Source organism: Betta splendens, chromosome 11, assembly GCF_900634795.4.
Source record: "Betta splendens chromosome 11, fBetSpl5.4, whole genome shotgun sequence".
Lineage (NCBI taxonomy): Eukaryota > Metazoa > Chordata > Actinopteri > Anabantiformes > Osphronemidae > Betta > Betta splendens.
The window spans coordinates 11,700,323-11,717,168 of NC_040891.2; the positions used below are offsets into that span (position 1 = coordinate 11,700,323).

The 16,846-nt window shown below is 41.8% G+C and overlaps 3 protein-coding genes across 4 annotated transcripts; all 3 read left to right on the top strand.

Annotated features, from left to right (window-relative positions):
• The first annotated feature begins 641 nt into the window (after positions 1-641).
• Positions 642-2,374, top strand: mrps21 (mitochondrial ribosomal protein S21). Its single transcript, XM_029167634.3, has 2 exons — positions 642-800; positions 1,311-2,374. The coding sequence occupies exons 1-2, from the start codon at positions 718-720 to the stop codon at positions 1,489-1,491; spliced, it is 264 nt and encodes an 87-aa protein (XP_029023467.1). The 5' UTR covers positions 642-717; the 3' UTR covers positions 1,492-2,374.
• Positions 2,375-3,097: 723 nt separating this feature from the next.
• Positions 3,098-7,486, top strand: ciarta (circadian associated repressor of transcription a). Of its 2 annotated transcripts, XM_029168080.2 has the most exons (7): positions 3,098-3,355; positions 3,809-4,159; positions 4,259-4,334; positions 4,452-4,530; positions 4,617-4,770; positions 4,902-5,088; positions 5,812-7,486. In XM_029168080.2, the coding sequence occupies exons 2-7, from the start codon at positions 3,809-3,811 to the stop codon at positions 5,817-5,819; spliced, it is 855 nt and encodes a 284-aa protein (XP_029023913.1). In that variant the 5' UTR covers positions 3,098-3,355; the 3' UTR covers positions 5,820-7,486. The 2 variants fall into 2 exon arrangements, with proteins under 2 accessions (XP_029023913.1, XP_029023912.1); XM_029168079.2 differs by having other exon boundaries at positions 4,902-7,486.
• Positions 7,487-7,936: 450 nt separating this feature from the next.
• Positions 7,937-16,574, top strand: rprd2a (regulation of nuclear pre-mRNA domain containing 2a). Its single transcript, XM_029168074.3, has 10 exons — positions 7,937-8,414; positions 10,993-11,122; positions 11,244-11,395; positions 11,595-11,647; positions 11,793-11,919; positions 12,015-12,190; positions 12,808-13,150; positions 13,300-13,497; positions 13,635-13,817; positions 13,923-16,574. Exons 1-10 carry the CDS (start codon positions 8,240-8,242, stop codon positions 15,620-15,622), a joined length of 3,237 nt encoding a protein of 1,078 aa, XP_029023907.1. The 5' UTR covers positions 7,937-8,239; the 3' UTR covers positions 15,623-16,574.
• The last annotated feature ends 272 nt before the right edge of the window (positions 16,575-16,846 follow it).

Below are 16,846 nucleotides of genomic sequence, written 5' to 3' on the forward strand. Positions count from 1 at the left end.
GGATTAGATGCCATGTCCCTGGAAACATGATGCAACGCATTCATCCAACAAAAGCATTCATGGTGTCATCTGGGTGGGTTATCTCAGAATTCCTTCCTGCGCCACCATGCAGATTTAGTAGCCCACAACAACATGGGAATAATGTTTTATGCTGACAAAGAACATACAAATTCATACAGAGTACAAATTCATACAAAATACATTCAAAGCAATATCTCTTTTGATTGTAATATAACATTCAAAATCGTTTGAGAGACAGCTGACAACCAGAAAATGTAGAGTCCCCCACTCTACATTTATTTATATGGCCCCCACAGCCAGTATATCTTACCATTAGCTCAACTGGGATTCTAGGAACAGAAAGAGGCACCTGAATAAATTAAACAAATTCTTCAAGTTGATTGGCAGAACCTACTTCCCAAGTACCTGAAAAAATGTGCACAAATGTGATAGGTATAGAGAATTATTGCAGTTGGCAATAAAGTAATAATTTGTGTCTCGCCATACTAATTTACATATGGTGAGTCTTCTTGTACTAGCATGAAGTTTGAAAAAGGCTTTTCAAAAGGCAACACATCTGACAGCGGTCATTAAATAAAAAGGTTGGATAAAGCGACACCCAGCGTTAGTGAATTCAGACACGGGATTTTTTACCCGGAACCTTTAGTGTTTGGCGGTTTCTAGACAGTCAGTAATTAAGTGAACACTGGGTTAATCATGGCGAGGCACATTCGCTTCATTGCCCGGACAGTGATGGTTGAGGGGGGCAACGTTGACGAGGCATACAGGAATTTAAACAGGTAAAACTCATATTTTAAGAAAGGATAGGTCTATGATAAAACTGTTCTTATTCAGCAAGTCACTAGCTAAAGCTAACTAAGCTAACGTTAGTCTTCCGTTCAATGTCACAGAGCTGCGCCTGCGCAGTGCTGTTGCATGTTACGGCGAAATAGTCAGATGGGCCGTTTGGGGCTTTTTGTTAAATATAGATGTTTGGGTAAATACGAATACGCATATTACATTTGAATATATGAACTATGGTAATGTGGCTTAATCAAAGCTATGTTAACGTGTCCCAAACGTACAGAGCACTAACATCAGCAGGAAGAGCTTTTCTATGCTTACGTAAAACTGTAACGTGCACATGATGCAACGCATGTTGTTATTGATGATTTGAAGTATGTTTTAAATCATGCTGATTTTTTTCAATTGGAATGTTATTGGAAATACTTGAAAATGGTTCAGTAGGGTAATATTATGTCCGGTTAAGCCGTTAGTTTTGATTCACCCCTTTTCTCCACACACTCCAGGGTCCTCAGTCACGATGGCATTATTGAAGATGTAAAGCGCAAGCGCTACTATGAGAAGCCCTGCAGAGAGCGACAGCGGAAGAACTTTGAGAAGTGTAGGTGGATCTACAACACAGAAATGGCCAGAAAAATTGCCTTCATCTCCAGGACCAATAGAGAGGATCCTTGGCTCGGCTGCTAGGAAGACTCAGCAAGATGAAACAGGACATTATCAATGAACTGCTTGAGGACATAGACGACAAAGATCAGCTCAGTGTTACTGTCATATCCCGAGAACCTGAAAATAGTGACTTTAATGTTGTCACATTGTGTAAGTGTGAAAGACACTGAGCATTGTCTCTCCATCTGTCCAGAAATGTTGACTTACCTGTTCATAATTTGAAAGTAAAACCTTGTTGCAACAAGCAGGTCAATGAATATTTTGAGATCATTATTTCTATATCTTCCCAAGCAATGAAAATCATAATAAATGTATGAGGTTCACTGTAAAGTTGGAATTTTCAAAAAATGCTAAAAGCTTGTTATAAATGAACTCATTCAAGGTTAAGTCCTGCAGCTTGCATCTTATTATGTAACTATGTAAAACTGCCTTCTTGGTTTCGTGTCTCTATAGCACTAACAGTGCCATAGACTATGATTCTAAATGTCACAATCTCTGCCTGAATTCATTCATCATATTCACGTTAGCATGAATATTAACACTGAAGCAAGAGCACATACACAAATGTCTAATTCATGGACGATGGAAAAGTGCAACTGACTGACTGTTCTTTTATATTATATTTCATCATTAGTGACCACATTCACTTATAAATTCAAGATTTTTTTAAAGATCTATTATCTAACTTGTTGCTCATTACTTTTCTGCCAATTGAGTAAACAATTAATCAGCAAATCATGCTGTGGACACAATGATCCTGCATTGAGAACAATTTGTCCCAGCAACAAGGCCACTTAACAAATCATTATTCAAGAAGTGAAACAACATACTTGCCTGTGCAACCGATCATCAGTAATAGTCATGGTATGTTACATCTACATTATTAAAACTGGATTATACTGTACATGTTGCTCCTGTCCTTAGTCTTTGAATGGCTGACTGTGACTATTAGAATTCTAACACGCTTTTATGCCAGTGGGTGTGTCAGCTTTGAATTCCTCAGCAGGTTTTCGGTGGGGACCATTGAAGTAACGACGGTAATGTAGATCCAGTGTGTAAATATAAGGGCAACACGTTCAGTGCACTCGTGTTTTGCACTGCATTGGCTGCTTGCCTCTGCTGTGTTTCTTGCTTGTCCAAACACTAATTCAACCAAACGATTCAGCCATTACACACCGCTATGAGCGTCTTCCTGTTGTATATGTTATGGGGCTTAATCATTCAGGCTGCATTAGTCTTAGTAAAGAAACACGAGGCGATTAAATAAAACTAAAAACAAAAATCCTAAGGTGAGAAACAAAGGCGTGCACCTGGGTATTAAGTTACGTCGTTGTTTGTCTCACATGTGTTGCTGCAGCAGCTCTGTTTAACCAGGCCAAACGTTACCTAATTTTCGCACGAACATTTTAAACAGATGCTGGCGGCCGCGTGCTCTTCCTCCCCGTTATCCAGCCACACCACCCACACGTGCGGCTGCTGAATGCACTGTGGGAGCCACGCTTTTAGCGGCCAATCAGCTCCGAGGGCGCTGCCGATTGGTCCAACCCCTGAGCCAATGGGAAGCGACCGAGCGTCGGCGCAGCCAATCGCGGGCAGGCACCTATCCCGCACGTGTAGGGTCCGTTGCGCCCGTTGAGTACGTTGTGTGCAGGTTGGAGGTCTGACAAAGTAAACGAAACACGAGCAGTGAGAGAAGACAGGGAGTGACTGTGAGGCGGGACAGCAGCAGGATTAATCAGCACATCAGCGCTTACAAACACCACCGATTGCTTCGCCGCAAGACTCCGAATTGCTCCACTTACTTAAAAAGCCGTAACGTGCCTCCCAAAGCCTCTTCGCTGATTTTAGTGTTTTTTTTCGGATTCGGTTCTGCTCCATCTGAAAGGTAAGAGTCCTGTTCTCTGGCACTTCTGCTTTAATGTGTATTCATAAGATTCGAAACAGCTGCGTTCTCGTTTAACTCTATGTGTTCACTATGTTGGTAGATTCGTGTGAGTGTGAGAACAAGTCGTCATCATTATAATAAAGTCCTAAAAGATGAGGCTCACTTTAAAAATAGTGGCATCACAGTTTATATACAACAATACTGATAAGATCGACAACCATTTAGACAGGTATTTAGATAAACACATTTTTATTGAGCCAATGTGGCATAAAACTTGATGAAAGAATTTCACATTGGTGATGGAATTTGAACACTGTAATAAATGATTTTATATGCATCTCCTTTTAATTTAATCATCAACCCCTGGAGTTGAATTCGCCACGGTTCTGTTTGCTTTTCTACAGAATTTTCAGCTGAGTTTGTTTCACTGTTTCCCCTCTTCCTCCTTCATAGATGAATTCTTTGGGCAGCTCGTCCAAATGGTCATCTTACGACTCCTTACCCTCCGCCTCCAGCGTCCTCCTCAGCGAGAGCGACCAGACTGAGGATGAGGCGGATGTCTTCTCGGAGGGAGAGGGCTACAGCGGAGGAGCCAGTTCCCTCTCTGTTGATAAAGGAATCGCAATCCCTGGAAACTATCTTGATTTCCCAGGTCAGACGCGCGACACGCACTCCAGGTCCAAGTGTGACCCGTTGAAACGCTGCGCAGGTGAAACAAATCCTCCTAATTCAGCCCCGTTTCCTGGAGCCGCCACCTTGGGGGCATCCGCTGCCTCACCTGGAGACCTGGCCTTTGCTCAGAAGGTGAGCGCCTTTAACCTGCCGTGTAGCTGTAGCTGTGCTTCTTGTGTTTCTGTGAGCTGTCGTGTTAACAACTGCTTCTGCTTCTCACTGTTTTCTCAGTGTGCAGATCTGCACAGGTTCGTCCGCCCTTTGCTTGAGCTTCTACACGGCCTGAAGACAGGGCGATTTGACAAAGGTTTGTGGCTGAACTATATTAACGCACATTTTGTGAGTTTCAGTGTTTTAGTCCTTTCCACCCTGTAATGAAACTGATTATTTGCATTGGCTTAATTGTAAAATTACTTTTTGGCAGGTTTAAGCAGTTTCCAACAGAGTGTTGCCATAGACAGGTTACAGAGGATTCTTGGGATTCTACAGAAACCTAATATGGGGTAAGACAAGCCCCAAACCTGATATTATAATAGTAGTAAAAAATTATCATCATTAATGCTTGTTCTTTGACTTGTTTGTTTCACAGGGAGAGGTATCTCCAAAATCTGCTGCAGATCGAGATGATGCTGAAAGTATGGTTCCCACATGTGGCTTTTCAGTGCACAGACACACCAAAGCAAACCACCACCCCCATGCTTCTCCAACACTGGCACCAAAATCAGCTCCACATGCCCGTTAAGGTGATCATGTTTACAAGAAAACATGCGTTTTAGTTCATAGCTCAGCTCAAACTTCAATGAACTGAAGATCTCCCTTCAAGTACTCGTGTTGTTGTGCTTGTTATTTATACTTTTTTTTTTTTCCTTTCCAGAAGAGAAAGCTGAGCTGGTCTGACCCCGCGCCAGCCAAGCACAGGCACCATCAACACGACAAACACGGCAGCTGTCAGGCGGCGGCGTCACTCCACGCCGTTTGCACATGTTCACCTGGGTCGGCCAAGAGACGGAGATCTCCCGAGGAAGAAACCCAAGCGTCTGGGAACAGCTGTACAGCCAGACGTGAGTTTACAGACAGCCCCGGGGCTGCGAGCAGACCATGCTTTCACGGCAAGAGAAAGCGCGAGAGCGAAAACCACTCCCAGATTCCTCGGACCTCCCCTTCTGGCAGCCAGGCTACGCAGGACAGCGCCGTGTCCTCAAGTGACTCCGCTACTACCGATGACTCACCATAGCTGGCCTTAGACGACCTTGCCACCACACGGAGGTGCTGCAGCATGCCAGCCAAAGACAGAGGGCGTGCTTCATTACATAAGCACAAAGTTAGGTGCAGTTACAGTGCGTGATGGCTGCGAGGCACGTAGAGCCGGAGGAGGAGAGATCCAGCGTCCGTCGCGTTACCTTCATTCAACTGCTCCTCTTATGGCCAAGCATTATGAAGCACATGTCAATGTCTTAAAAGAACCGGACTGAATCACTAAACACTTAAGCTCTTAGAGCTGATCTAATAATTGTCATTCGATGAGATGTACAACTGATTTTCATTTTCCCTAAAACATAACACATGAACAGAAAACCACACAGTTGACTGGTGTCTGAGCACCTTTACAAACTGCATTGATGGATATGAAAATGACAAGTAGATACAAAACAGGTTTGTAGCAAACGGCTGAGGTTTAGGTTATTTAAAGGGAAATATATTCCCTTTGACCCTTTGTTTTTATCACGTTGGTATTGAACATCACATCACCACTGTGTTTTTTTTAATGTTATCTTTGCAAATAGAAACTTGAAGGATTACTAAGCTCCTAAGATCTGCAGCGTGACGGCCGAGCCTCGTGCTTTGGAGGAGAGGATGTCTGGTTTCACTAAAAGCACGTTTCCTTGGTTCCTAATTCCTCACATCATTTGCCAATGAGAAGCATCCAGAAAACTGATCCTGATTACACCGCAGGTATTGCACTATATTACTGGTAACGTTTGTATATATTCACTTTGACAAAGTTCAAATTTAGGTCTGTTGTGAATTTTTTAAATGGAATGCAGTTTGTCAGTGTTGGGTTTCAAACCAAAAACAGATATCACTTACATGAAAAAAGGAAACGCAGTACGAGCATAGTTTCAACTAAAACAAGTACGTGTCATATGTCTTCAAGATTTTACACAAAACAACTTCATTAGCTGCTTCCAGGTTCCTGCATTTGATGTTATTTTGCTTTTAATTTAAACGTATAAAAATGTGTGTTGGTGTCACCACATGCTCCGACCTTATTATGAACATTTTGCACAGTTTCTATTTTATATACCTGCATCAAACATTTATATTCTGAATTAAGAAAATGACCTGCATCTTAATTTGTAGTGAAAATAAGCAGCTCCAGTCTTTACAAAACATCTAGAAAGTTGTTCGAAGCTGCTTTATTGATTGCATGGCAAAGGCACAACACAAAAAGTGGTTAAAATGTGCCAAATACAAAACTCTTCTGTATAATTATCTGCTTTAAACTCACTATTACACACACAACACCTTTGCTTCTATGTAAATAGGAACACATGACGTTGCATGTGTGGTAAAACATTACCACAACCTAAAGCAACAATGCTTTTTCCACTTGGGTCAAGAAATTGTAGATGCTTGATTGGAGGCTACTCTGTTTTTGCTTTAGGAGCCACTGAGCGGGCGTTTGGTTAGAAAAACTTAAAAATGTAATATGTCAAACACATTATTTTTGAACCTATTTAAATTAGAATTAATGTGAGAGCTTCTTTTAAGATGGCTAGTATTTTATTTCCTGCAGACCCGTGGAGACAACCACTGTGCTGCCTATGTCCTATTTTAAAACTGATTTGTTTTACTGACATGCTGTTGTGTCATTTGTATCACTCCAAGTGCTTTACTCAGGATCATGTGAGAAGAAATAATGTCATTAAGATGTGATAAAACTATTTCCATTGCTGAACCCATTGCATTAGCATGTTTGGAAATGGGATATCATTCATGTTGAATGGCATTGCATCTCTGGTAGTTTGTCACCAGTCAGCCTTACTTACTGTATATGACATACATACTTAAACATGAAGGTAAATCTATCATTTAACCACCTGTGTCAGTGCAAAGCAAATGTGCAGATTTTCCTTGGGCTTCACTATTATTATATTTCATTAGTCTGAGTGTGGACAAAGGAGAGCAGCAGTGTAGTGTTGTTTTGTTGATTAAAGGTGGCATAGTATGTGCTTTGCTGTGCCAGGTTACAGTTATGTGAAACATTTGTGAAATAGAACAACACTGAAAGTAAAGTAGATGTTTTTTTGTTACAGCTTTGTTTTTTGTTTGTTTTTTTTATTGTCATTACTATAATGAATTGATAAATGCACATATTTTTCTATATTAAATTATGTGGTTCATGAAGAAACATGCAGTGTGATTGTTAATGTGTAGAATAAAATACACTGACAGTCAGATGTAGTTGTGTTCTAATTGTATTTAAAGCTTTCTTGGAAGCTGACATTTCTTGTCTATAGTCATCACATAACAGCAGTGCAGATGTGTCCACTACCCTTCTGATTGTAGCATAGTTTAAACTTCTGTTCAGAAAAATTCAATTACTTCTAAATGACTGATGCATAATTGTGCAAAGCTCGTTAGTTGAGTACAATCTAAATATGCAAATACATTTATAGTATTATATATTATAATAAGCAAGACCATGAATCTGAAGTCACTGCTTTAAATGCAAAAATATGTTTCACGCAGTTTCCAGTATTTTCAGCATTGTGACACATTCAGTATGGTTTTCAGTGGAGAGCAGCCTTCACGTGAATAACCCCTGCGTCACTGCCTGTTTATTACCAGTAGGTGGCGCTAACAATCGTTATCTTCCGCAACGCTAGATGGCGCCGTTACGGCTCCATGTTTGCGGAAGTGACCTTTACCGCTTTACCAGCGGCGAGTAAACAGACGTCCAGGATGTCGTAAGGCGCTAAATCCTAGCTTTAAATTGCAAATGTCAAAACTATTTGCCGCAGTAGATAGGGGCGTTGTGGATAATTTATTGACGTAGACCGTGATTGGAAGCATCATAGCGCACATTCAAAGCTTTCATAATGGCAGCGGTGTGGCTGCTAAATGTGCTAGCATGTCTGCGGTGTTAGACTAGCATGCTAAGCTAAGTGCTAGTCCAGGCTAACGGAGAAGGAGCGAGCCTCTCCGGACATGGCAGCTGGGACACGCGCCGCGTCTGGCGGTTCTCTGGAGGCCACCCTGGAAAGGAAGTTTCAAAATGTCACAAACACGATGGATTCAATTCAGGGACTATCTGTGTGGTGCATCGACAACAAGAAGTACCACAGCTTGATTGTACGACACTGGATGAAGTGTTTGAAGAAATGTGAGTAGGTTTACTATGAACTATACCAGCGGTCCAAGTAACTATGGGATGTTTTGTTTTTGGCCTGCTAACCGGGATATGTCATTGACGCTCCTGCAAAATACTGTCACTGCAGCCGCGACAACTAGCTTCAGCTACAAAGTGGGTTTAAGAGTGATTAGCTTGAGCTTGGTTCGAAACCTCTGCTGCTTTCGAGTGAGTCTGAAAACCACGAACTCAACTAAATACTGGAATACGTTTACATTCTGTATTTACTTATTCATCCAGCCACTTTAATGCTTCTTAAACCTGATCCAAATATTACAGCTTCAGTATTTTTTTATAGTTTGATTATGAACTTTATTCCATTTAATATGGTTTTAGGTTTGCGAGTTTATGAATAAAATAATCAATACAAAGTTGAAGATGCAAATCAATGCAAACGTCTTTTGTTGAGAATAATGACCATGTGTCTAGGAGACACAACTAAAGCTTTATATGAGGCTTGTGGAACATTGTAAACGGTTTTGCTCTAGATGGAAAAGTTCATGGTATTTTTATAAACATACATTAGGTTTAGTTTATTTAGAGACAAATATATCCAGCATTTTGCTTCCATGGGCACATTGTTTTATTACTGTAGCAGTTCAAAGCTGGACTAAAAGCAGGGTAAAGTTCCATGGACGCTACCTTTAGAGAACCAGGTGTGTTGGCAGCTATTTATTGCTTTGATTATGTGAATATTTTGCTGCATTGTTGCATGTATTATTTAGACCTGCCCTAAACAATCTTACGACTTCAGTTTACAGTATGCTGTTACACATGTCAAAGCTGCTTTTTTAACTATGGTTTTGTACATGCTCCTAAATAAACAGTATTGACAACGAGCACTGTTCAGTCATCACACTGATGCTTGTACAGCATCTTACTAGTTATTGCTCTTGGTTTTGTGGTTTTCTGTCTGTTTGTAGACTTTGCTCTTATGGATTGTATGGAGTGTGAGTAGAGAGCCAGAGACCTATTTTGTTAAACGGTTTGTTTAAGCCAGGTTTGCAGGATGGTCATTCTGTACAATGCTGTCGTTTGTAGTTGTTGTTGCCAACAGTTACTGAATGAGCCATTAGTGTGAGGTCTGTTAATAAGTGTCTTATAATTTAGTCATATGTGTGATCAGGACCATTGCTCTAGGTATAAAAAGCCGGGTGCTGGAGAAACAGTTAGGGAATTCTCTCAAATGTTTTTTAAAAGACAAGGGAGGAAAGCAACAACTGATGAAAATAAATATGGGGAGTAAGTATTTTATAAATTAAATGAAAACCATTGCAAACTGCATTCCACTGTGTTGATTATGTATTTAAAAAATGAAAATGCTAAGTAGTTTTACATAAGATCTGACTCTTTTTGCCTTAAATGAATTTAATTTTTGTCTCTAGCTGTGCAGTGACAGTTAAAGTACATTTGTCATGTTTGTATTGTACTAGAAGTCCTTACTGTTTACAGCCTCTGTTTATTCCAGAGTTTGCTGGTAGGCGTTGGTTTAAATGGTTGTGCTTGTCGTAGAGCTGTACCTGGGGTTTCCTTTTGACTGAAAATAGAAAAAGCATGTCTTCATGGATTAAATATTATTTTTGTTCCTTTTAGTAGATTAAAATTGTCAAACACTGGTGTTTGATATTTGACTTTACCTTTTTAATATAATCCTGTTCATGAGGATGTTTTTGAACATCTTGCTTCAGTTATTAACATAATTCTATTGAAACGTTGTTTGCCATCATTTGCTTTTGTTTGAATGTGTGGCTGAGATTTAAGTCCAGTTTCTGAGGTAATAACATTTAAAAATGTTTGCACGATGAACAAATGATTTAAACAGTTTAGTTTCCTGTAAACCCTTTTCCTAAATATCATGAATTGCGGAGCTAATTTGACTAAAGTGGATCTACTAATGAAATTATTTGTGCATTTCTATGTCTGCTTATTTGTTCTTGAGCAAATGATGCAACCAGCTGTGACATTTGGCACAGAGATTATTGTCTAATTTGCACTCTTACACCATGATGAGATATTTGCATCATGCAGTTGAGAATTTAGCTACTTCTGCATGAAAACACAAGATTTTACCAGGAATGGTGAACTCAGAAAAGTGAAGGTAGTCATTTAATATCCATTAAGACATTGAGTATTGAAGAGTTCAAGTGAAATTTAGTTGTGTCTATCGCATAGAATTATCATCTCTTGACTTTCCTTCTCCCTTTGGGTCCTCAATGAAGCATCTGACATGGGAAGTTTTAATAAACCATCCATACTTATAATCATCATTAATCTGCCACTGACTGAATCTGAGTGTGTCAGTTTTAAGTAATGTTATTATCATTTTTTATGAAAACCTTTTAAGATTTAGATTTTGTTGAAGATGTATTTTCTTTTCTTTTCTCCAGCTTCTCTGCTGATGTGTACAGACACTGAGTCTAAAAGCTGCTGTTGGATGGTTACTGGTCTTAAATCTAATCTAAAGTTGGACCAAGCCCCTATCAGGTTATTTGACCTCAACCCCTTACTTAGCGGAGCATCTCAACATTGTTCTCTGTCTGTTCCCTAACAGCCAATGCTTCACACAGACTCAACCTGTTTTACCTGGCCAACGATGTCATTCAGAACTGCAAAAGGAAAAATGCCATCGTCTATCGTACGGCATTCGCTGAAGTGCTTCCAGACGCATTCTTGCTGGTCAAGTAAGTTTTTTGTATAGAGAAGTCCACTTAGGTTGATGAGTGAATGTGAGTAATGGATCTACTCTATAGGTCAAGCCTTTATTGCCTTTTGTTTTTATGCCTTTCATTTTTTTCTCTGTAGCCATGATGGGGACCGCAAGGTGATTACGTCTTTGGAAAGGATCCTGTCCATCTGGGAGGAACGGGGGGTGTATTCAGGGACGCTCATTTCTAATCTTAGGACTACCTTAGCTAAAGAGGAGTCCCCGCCTGAGACACCCGTGGAGCAAAAAAGTAAGTGTCTATATGTATACTTTCATGTTATGATCTGTTTCTTCCTCTAGTGCCAATGAGAAGACATGTTTTTCGTACTTTACCATAAAATGCCTTATAACAAATGCTCTACTTGTTTTTCTCACTACATATTATTAGCTAGGGTTATTAGTGCTTTGTTGTTAACATTTTAAATGTATTATTTCTAATTTTCTTAAAGCTCCAGTTGAATCTAAAGCAGATCTACGGTCTAAGATTGTTGCTGAGTTTGTGGTAAGAAAAACAGATTCAAGTATTTTATTAAAATCTTATTTTTAGCAATAAGTTATCAAAATATAGTTGTGCTTTTTCTGTTTTACTCTGTTCTGTTTATGTTGTGTTGGTCTGACATTGTGACTGACTGCTCCCTCTGTGTTAGCCTCAGGCACTAATAGACCAACTGTCCAAGTACATGAAATCTGTGGAGGAGGTGGAATTCAGAGAGAAACAGTTGACAGCTATGAGGGTTGACATCTGCAGTTCTGAGGCCCTCAAGAAACTGAAAGGTGCCTAAATGAGTCATTGACTGTAAAACCTAATACACACCAGTAAGTCAGGCAGCATATTGATGTATGTGTCTCTTTGCCATTGATTCTTACAGATAAGGCTGGGGGGAAGAAGTTTTCCAGGGACTTTGAGGAAGGAAGTGCACAGCTGCAGGAGTTTGTGAAATTTCTTGAAAAGCAAAGCAAAGTAGGTCCTGCTGCCCTGCAGGCCCTCACAAATGCAGATATCTTCTATGAAATGCAGTACAAGGAGGTCAAGATTGTTGCTAATGTAAGTGAGAAATGCATTTAGATATTTGCTGTATTGTTTATGCAATGTGTGTTATTACTTTGCTGCAACATGAACTATTGCTACAATCTCATCTCAAGTCACTTTCCAAGGTGTTATTTTGTCTCCCTTTCAATTTTGAACTGTCTCTACTGATGAGCTGCTGCTTGCAGCATGATGATGCCAACACCGGATATCCAAGAACAGACAGTCCTCAGCCTAAAGGAAGAGTTATCAATAGCTGACAGCTGCATAAAACTTGTCATATAATCCATTTGATCTGAAGGAAAATTCTAGGAAATGTCCTGCTTTTTCTACACTTCTTTCTTTTAATTTTCTTTAGGCCAGTGCACTGCTTAGAACATGATTTTATACCGTTAACATGCCATGTCAATTTACTGTCTAAGGAGAGTTCCTTGAATGCTGCTTTGGCTTCCTGTTATTGATTGTGTTGTTTGTTGTTATTGATTGTGAGCACATTGTTGGACAAAATGCCAATTTTTACGTACTGCTGGTGAACTGCTGAGCTGCACTTGATCATTTTAAGCACGTGGCTTAAATTGCAAGCAGCTTCCTGTTGAGGAATCGTGTTTTAATATCCCTCTACATCTTCCCCCAAGGCCTACCAAACCTTTGCTAATCGGGTGTCACACCTGAAGCGTAAGCTGGACAGCCTGAAGGCCACGTTGCCAGACCTGGACGAGTCACCCATCCCCTCACCCTCTGCAGACGCTCCATCTCCTACAGGCTCTGAATCCCCTTTTCGCGGTCTGGATTTGACCCACCCCAATCTAGACCTTGACGGCTATGCAATAGATGACGAGGCAGAGCCACCAGCTCCAAGCCCTTTGTCCTCAGTGGGGGGATCCCCTAGACCTGCAGAGACTGTGGGTGACAATGACAATCGTGAGGTGGAAGACATGGAGCTCTCCGAGGAAGAAGCTGACAATTGCGGAATTATAGGTGAGGAGTGACCGTGAGATCTTTATAATGTTGCATTAAAAGGACGGTTAAATAAATAAAATTTAGGTCTATACCTCAAGATGAAATTCATGGGAACCAAGTTGCAAAATAAGAGAAAATAACTTATTATACCTCATTCTTCTCCTTAGTTGAGGCACAGAATAAAAGTGCCACCCGCCAAGAGGAGTCTGCTCAAGTTCCTACAGCTAAGGAGTCAGTAGCAGCGACACAGTCCCTTAAACAGGTCACGGCCCCTGTAGCCGCTACGGCAGCAGCTGTGCCAAGTGTTGACCTCAATAGAATTGGTTCCATCCTCAACAATTTAAGTTCAGCCATGAAGAATGCAGGTAAGTCCTGATAGCGACAACTGCTCTGTTATGATTTTATTGTTTGTTTTAATGTCACCTCTGTTGCTTTTTGCACATTTACCGTCTTATTAGAGTCACTTTAAATTGCAATTTGAGAATCCCCATCCCTCCTGCAGGTGCAGAAGTGGAGAGTCCTCCTGCAGCAGCCCCTACTGGCTCCTCAGTGAAAACGAAACCAGCTGCCTCTGTAGCCTCTCAGGACACTGGCTCACTGGCAAACCTCCTTTCCACGGTGGACATGAGTCCAGCAGAGCTACTGGGTGCTCTGTCTAAGGTCCAGAACCAAAGCAGCTTTGAGGGTGAGAATGAGGGCTGTTTTGTTCTAACTCCTAAGAAGCATGCGCACTTGAACTTTTGGGTTTTTTTTATATCATGGTTTATATGTTTTTCTTTTTCTCGCTTAGGCATCACTTCTTTTCTAAACAGCTCGACTGCTGTTGTTTCATCAGACTCCTCCACAACAGGCAAGATTCCTTCATCTTCCTCATCCACAACTGTCTCAGCAGGACCCTCTCAGAGCTCTTCTGGATCCTCTGCACCTATGCCTTCTTCATACAGCCCAGCTTTAAGGCAGGGCTCAAGTGCACAAGCTCCCCTTCAAAAATCCAACCCAGCCTCTGCCTTGGTCCAGGCTCTACACAGAGACATGGATTTAACAACCGAGCCAGAACCATCCATATCTTTAGAGTCTAAAATCCACAGCTTCCTTCATGGGAACCCTGCTTTCAATACATTTGATCTGGGTTTCCCTTCAAACCCAGTGCTTGTTGGGGATAACTTTAGTCCAGCTACTGGAACAGACAACCAGGATGGCACACCGGTGCGAGATGAGGGGGGAGGCACACCAACTCAAGATGAAATTATGGACAAACCTGCACTTGTCCCATTGACTTCCAGCACAAAGCAACTATCACTTGGAGAAAGTGGTCAAACGGCTTCTTTTACACAACAGAGCAGTACTCTGCAGAACCCCAGCAATCCTCCACAGCAGGCTCATCTGCAGCCAGGTGTGGCTCAGAACGGGCAGGTCTATCAGTCGCACCCTTATGGCATACAGGAGATGCCAGAGCACGGAATTACTGCACCTGTTGCACATTACCGGCAGATATCTTCACAAATGGGTGGGCCAGTGCCTGGAGAAAGGGCCCCAGGCGGTGCCATGAGTGAAAGGGGTTGGTATAGTGACATTTACCCAGAAAGCAGCTCTCAGCAACCTCCAGGCTACGCTGTGACAGCACCTGGGGGAGCTGGGAAAAATGCAGCAGTAGGACCTTATCCATACCAAACAGAACAAACTCAGGAATCTCAAGGGTTAAGCTCCCAGCAGGTCACAGCCCCATCGTCTGCTTTCTTCAGAAATAACCTCCCTCCTGTCCCAAACTTACCTCCCCCTCCTCGCGGCTTTGAAGCCCCACCTGTGAGTAGCAGTACAATGATGCCCCCAGAGCAGCCGCCGATGCCTTGTGCAAACGCAGCGGAGGCGACTGGCTCCAGAGTCGACAGTGTCATCAGTGGGATGGTGGTGCACGACCATCAACACAAGTCCGTTTTCCATCAAGACGATGAACTGTTTCAGTTTGAGCGAACGAGACCTCGTCACCCTGAGAGTCTACACCCTCACCCAGAAGACTTCAGCTACCTACAGGAGCGGGAGCAGTACCACAATGAGCTCCACCATCATGAGGCCCCATTCTTTCAAGACAACCCCTACCATCACCCAGACGAGCTGTATCACAGGCCAGGCAGCCCTCCACACCTTTACCCCAGAGGTCGAGGACGTCTCACTCCCCCACTGTCACCCTCAGAGGACCCTTACTTCTCCCACGCTCATAATCAGTACAGCCCCCCTCCTCATCCTCACTATGCTCCAAGAAGACCACCACCACCTCATATGGAGATGCGTCCGCCCGGCCTGCGTCCTCCACATCGACCTCCCCACCCATCCCACCTTCCACATCCCAGAGGACCCCCGCGTGCACCCTTTCCACGTATGTATGGCCCCGACCCAAGGTTAAGAGGCAAACGTCCCGGTCCCCCGAGGGGAGGGGGTAATGTTTATCCAATGTTTCCCCCAAAAAGACCCTTTCTACCCCCGCGGTACTGACCGGCTAAGAAGATCACTGTGAATGCCATAATGGCAGAGACATAACTAATTGGAGATAATCACCTGCCAGGAGACGCACGTGGGAGTCTATAATGGGTGGAACACGAGCAGATACTGAGATGGGCATCAAACAGTTACACTGAAGAAGAATTCATTCAGCATCTACAAGGAAAAAGGGCAAACGGCGCCGAATAGCAGAACAAGAGACAGGTCCAAGATATCTGAAAGAAAAAGGAGGCTCTGAGAGGGCTGCTGAGCTGAAGAGTGAAGACAGAAGACTAAAGGAGATAAGAGGTGGATATATATAATTCACTTTTTGTGTTATTTTGCCCCAGTATGAAACATTGAATACATAATATCACTTTGTGATAGGCCAGAGCGTGTGCATGGTATGAGTGTGTGCATGCAGATAAGTTGAAGTCGACTAGTCCCAGGCCGTTCCTGTTTTTTTTACAAGTTCAACCTAAAAATAGTTATTTGTGAAACGTCTAAGACAAGAATGTAGCTGGTGCAATGTTTCTGCTGTTAATTAGTTTTTTAGTGAGCAGTGATGACTTCTTCTCTTCCATATGAGCAGTATCCCAGTAGCTTTTGCTATAACATCTATTAAACTGCGAGACTGAAACCGAACAGAATGTGTTGAAGAATTTTTGCCCCCTTTACAATTAGGAGATTTGGGGAATTTATTTTTTCTTATTTGAACTTCGAATAATATATTCCTGGAGCATTGAATTCTCTACAAATGCGTAGGATCTCTTCGGCGACAATTTTTTCGTCTCGTTAAGTTCCTTGGGAGACCTGCACAAATCTAGTCAGGAAGGGAGAGGTGGCAGTTATTGTTTTTTCAGCCTCCAACGCCGACACAGATGAAGTGCATCTTTGGAGGGAATGGCGATTTTCGTCCTCAGTTTCCTTTTAATTGTACTGACTAATAAAAATCTGAGTTTGAAAACCTGTGTTGTTGCTTTTCTTACTCATGACCCTGTTGCTCCACGGCCATAAAGGACAAGTCTCCATCTAAACATCACATTTGCGTTTGTGAGAATTGTGGTGTTTACTGGATGAATCTGCTTTCCAGCGTCTTAATTCTTGTTTCAGAATTAGCTCTTAGTTATTTAATACTGTGAAGTTATTAAAAAAGGATTAGGATTAGTCTTATTTTTTAAAATATTGTAATTTAAGTAAAACAATAAAGCGAATAGGCCTAAAACTTAAATGTACAAG